This window comes from Athene cunicularia, assembly GCF_003259725.1.
Source record: "Athene cunicularia isolate RWA chromosome 27 unlocalized genomic scaffold, athCun1 chr27_part1, whole genome shotgun sequence".
NCBI lineage: Eukaryota > Metazoa > Chordata > Aves > Strigiformes > Strigidae > Athene > Athene cunicularia.
This window is the reverse complement of record NW_020799138.1, coordinates 4,452,242-4,454,475: the sequence shown is the minus strand read 5'-3', so window position 1 is coordinate 4,454,475 and position 2,234 is coordinate 4,452,242. Positions and strand designations below refer to the sequence as shown.

The 2,234-nt window shown below is 63.9% G+C and overlaps 1 protein-coding gene across 1 annotated transcript in view; it reads right to left on the bottom strand.

Annotated features, from left to right (window-relative positions):
* ARHGAP27 (Rho GTPase activating protein 27) overlaps positions 1-814 on the bottom strand; it is a 4,656-nt gene extending 3,842 nt beyond the window's left edge. The window contains exon 1 of the mRNA XM_026864622.1: positions 190-814. Coding sequence (XP_026720423.1) covers positions 190-814 — 625 coding nt within the window. The remainder of the gene's footprint in view (positions 1-189) is intronic.
* Positions 815-2,234: the final 1,420 nt, after the last annotated feature.

Genomic DNA, 2,234 nt, shown 5'->3' with positions numbered 1-2,234 from the left:
CCTTCCCATCCTTGTCTCCATCTCCATCTCTGTCACCATTTTCATCTTTATCTTGGTCTCTGTCCCCATCCTCATCTCCATTCCCATCTCCATTCCCATCTCCATCCTCATCTCCATCTCCATCATCTCCATCTGCATCTCCATCTCCATCTCATCTCCATCCCCATCTCCATCCCCTCCACATCATGCCCGTGCCCCTCTGGGTGCTCACCCTCTGCTCCATGGGACTGTACCGTGTCACCCCAGGGTACATATCCCCGGAGCTGCCTCTGTGTCCCGTGTTGGGGGGGTCCCACGACGTCTCACCTGTTACCGAATTATAGAAAAAAGCCTGTCCGCTGGCTTCATCCATGTACTGTTCCCACTCGGGAAACTCCGGGCTGTGGGCGAGCGAGGAGGCGGGAGAGGCGACGGGACTCACTCCATCTTCTGCCTGCCCAAAGGGACAGTCCCACGTGGTCTCGCCCGTCACCGGGTTATAATAAAACAAATGTCCACTGTCCGTATCCGTGTGGGTTTCCCAGTCCAACACAGAGCTGCCGGGCTCCTCTGGGGCCGAGTCAGCGGCTGCGACTTCTTCCCGCAGCTCCTGGATGTTGAGGTAGGTGGGGGTGGGCAGCTCCTCCGGGTCCTTGCGCGCCTGGAGGGGATACGGGTGGGTGACTCCGGTGCCGCGGTTGGAGACGGGTGTGGCGAGCTGTGGGGCGAGCTGTGGGGCAGAGCTGCTGGGGACGGTGTTCCTGGGACGTCCCTGCTGTGGGTGAGGGGCCAAGGAGCGCGATCCTGCCCTGCCCCGGCTGCTCGGGGATCCCATGGGGCAGGAGCTGCGAGCAATGGGTGGGCAGTGGAGGAGGGCACCCACAGCACCCACACTGGGGCAGGGAGCACCCAGCCAGCAGTGGGGAGGAGCGTGCAGCCTGCGCATGTGGAGAGGGTTTGGGGTCGGAACATTGTGGTCCCCAGTGTCAGCACCCACCAGTACCCACGTCACCCACGTCACCTGCACCCCCAGGATCTGCACCCAGGGCATCAGCATCGGCACTTGCACCCACACTGTCAGCACCTACATCATCGGCACCAAAACCATGGACACGCCCCAACATCTGCAGCCCCAACACCGCCGACACGCCCCTCCCCTGCACCCCCAGCCTCTGCACCCACCTCACTGGCATCAGCACCCTGGCACTTGCCCCACACCACCTGCATCCACACATCAGCACCCTCAACACCGGCACCCTGGGACGTCTCCGACACCCACATCAACTGCACCCCCAGGCTCTGCCCTCACCAAGCAGCACCCAGATCATCTGCACCCTCACTGCCAGCACTCACATCACTGACACCCGCACCCATATCACCACCAGCACCCACAGCCCCTGACACCCACCCCAGCACCCAGACCCCGCCAGTGAGTGGAGCCAGGTGGTGAGACCGACAGCCCCATCACCACATCCCCAAATGAGGCCCTGAGCACCCCTGGGGCGGCTGCCTGGCTGCTCCTGCTCCGGGGAGAGCTGCTCAGGGTGGGGGGACATGTCCCCTGGCACCCGGCGGCCGCAGGTGGGTGGATGTGGGCGGGGAATCTCCTTCTGGCACCCTTTGATCTCCCCAGTTTTACAGCCCCTGAGCCTCCCTCCAATGGCCGCGGGGACAAAGTTTCCCAACCCCAGCCCTGCCCGTCAGCCTGGAGTGGGGGGAACAGTGGGTGGAGTGTCCCTGAGGTCACCCTGGAGCAGAGGGGGGCACTGGACTGAGTGTCCCCAGAGACACTCTATCACCCTCCCCCCTGTCACCCCACCACCTCCCCACCGCAGGGAGCAGGGCTGGAAACCCAGTGCGAGAGGCCACCCTCATCTTGGGGACAAGGGACATGGGGGTGACAGTGGGGGACACCTGGCACAGAGACCCCCTAGCACTCCCTCGCTCCCATGGGTGCATCCCTGGGGGTTTTCCTCCCCCTGGGGGGTGGTTGAGTGCCCTTTGCCACTTTGGTACAGGCATCTTGGTTCCCACTGGTGCCCAGTGCCACCTCTGTGGCATAAACCCTCAGGGGAAATTTGGGAAGGAGCTTGGAAGGAGGGGGTGACCCCACAACACCACCCCCCCGCCTGCTGGGTGCACCCATGGGTGCTGCCTACCTTCCCCAAGTGCAGCAGCCGTGACACCCGGCTGCGGGACCGCTGCAGAGCACCCGATGCCCGGTCACCCATCTCGGTGGGCACCCCCCGGGGGGG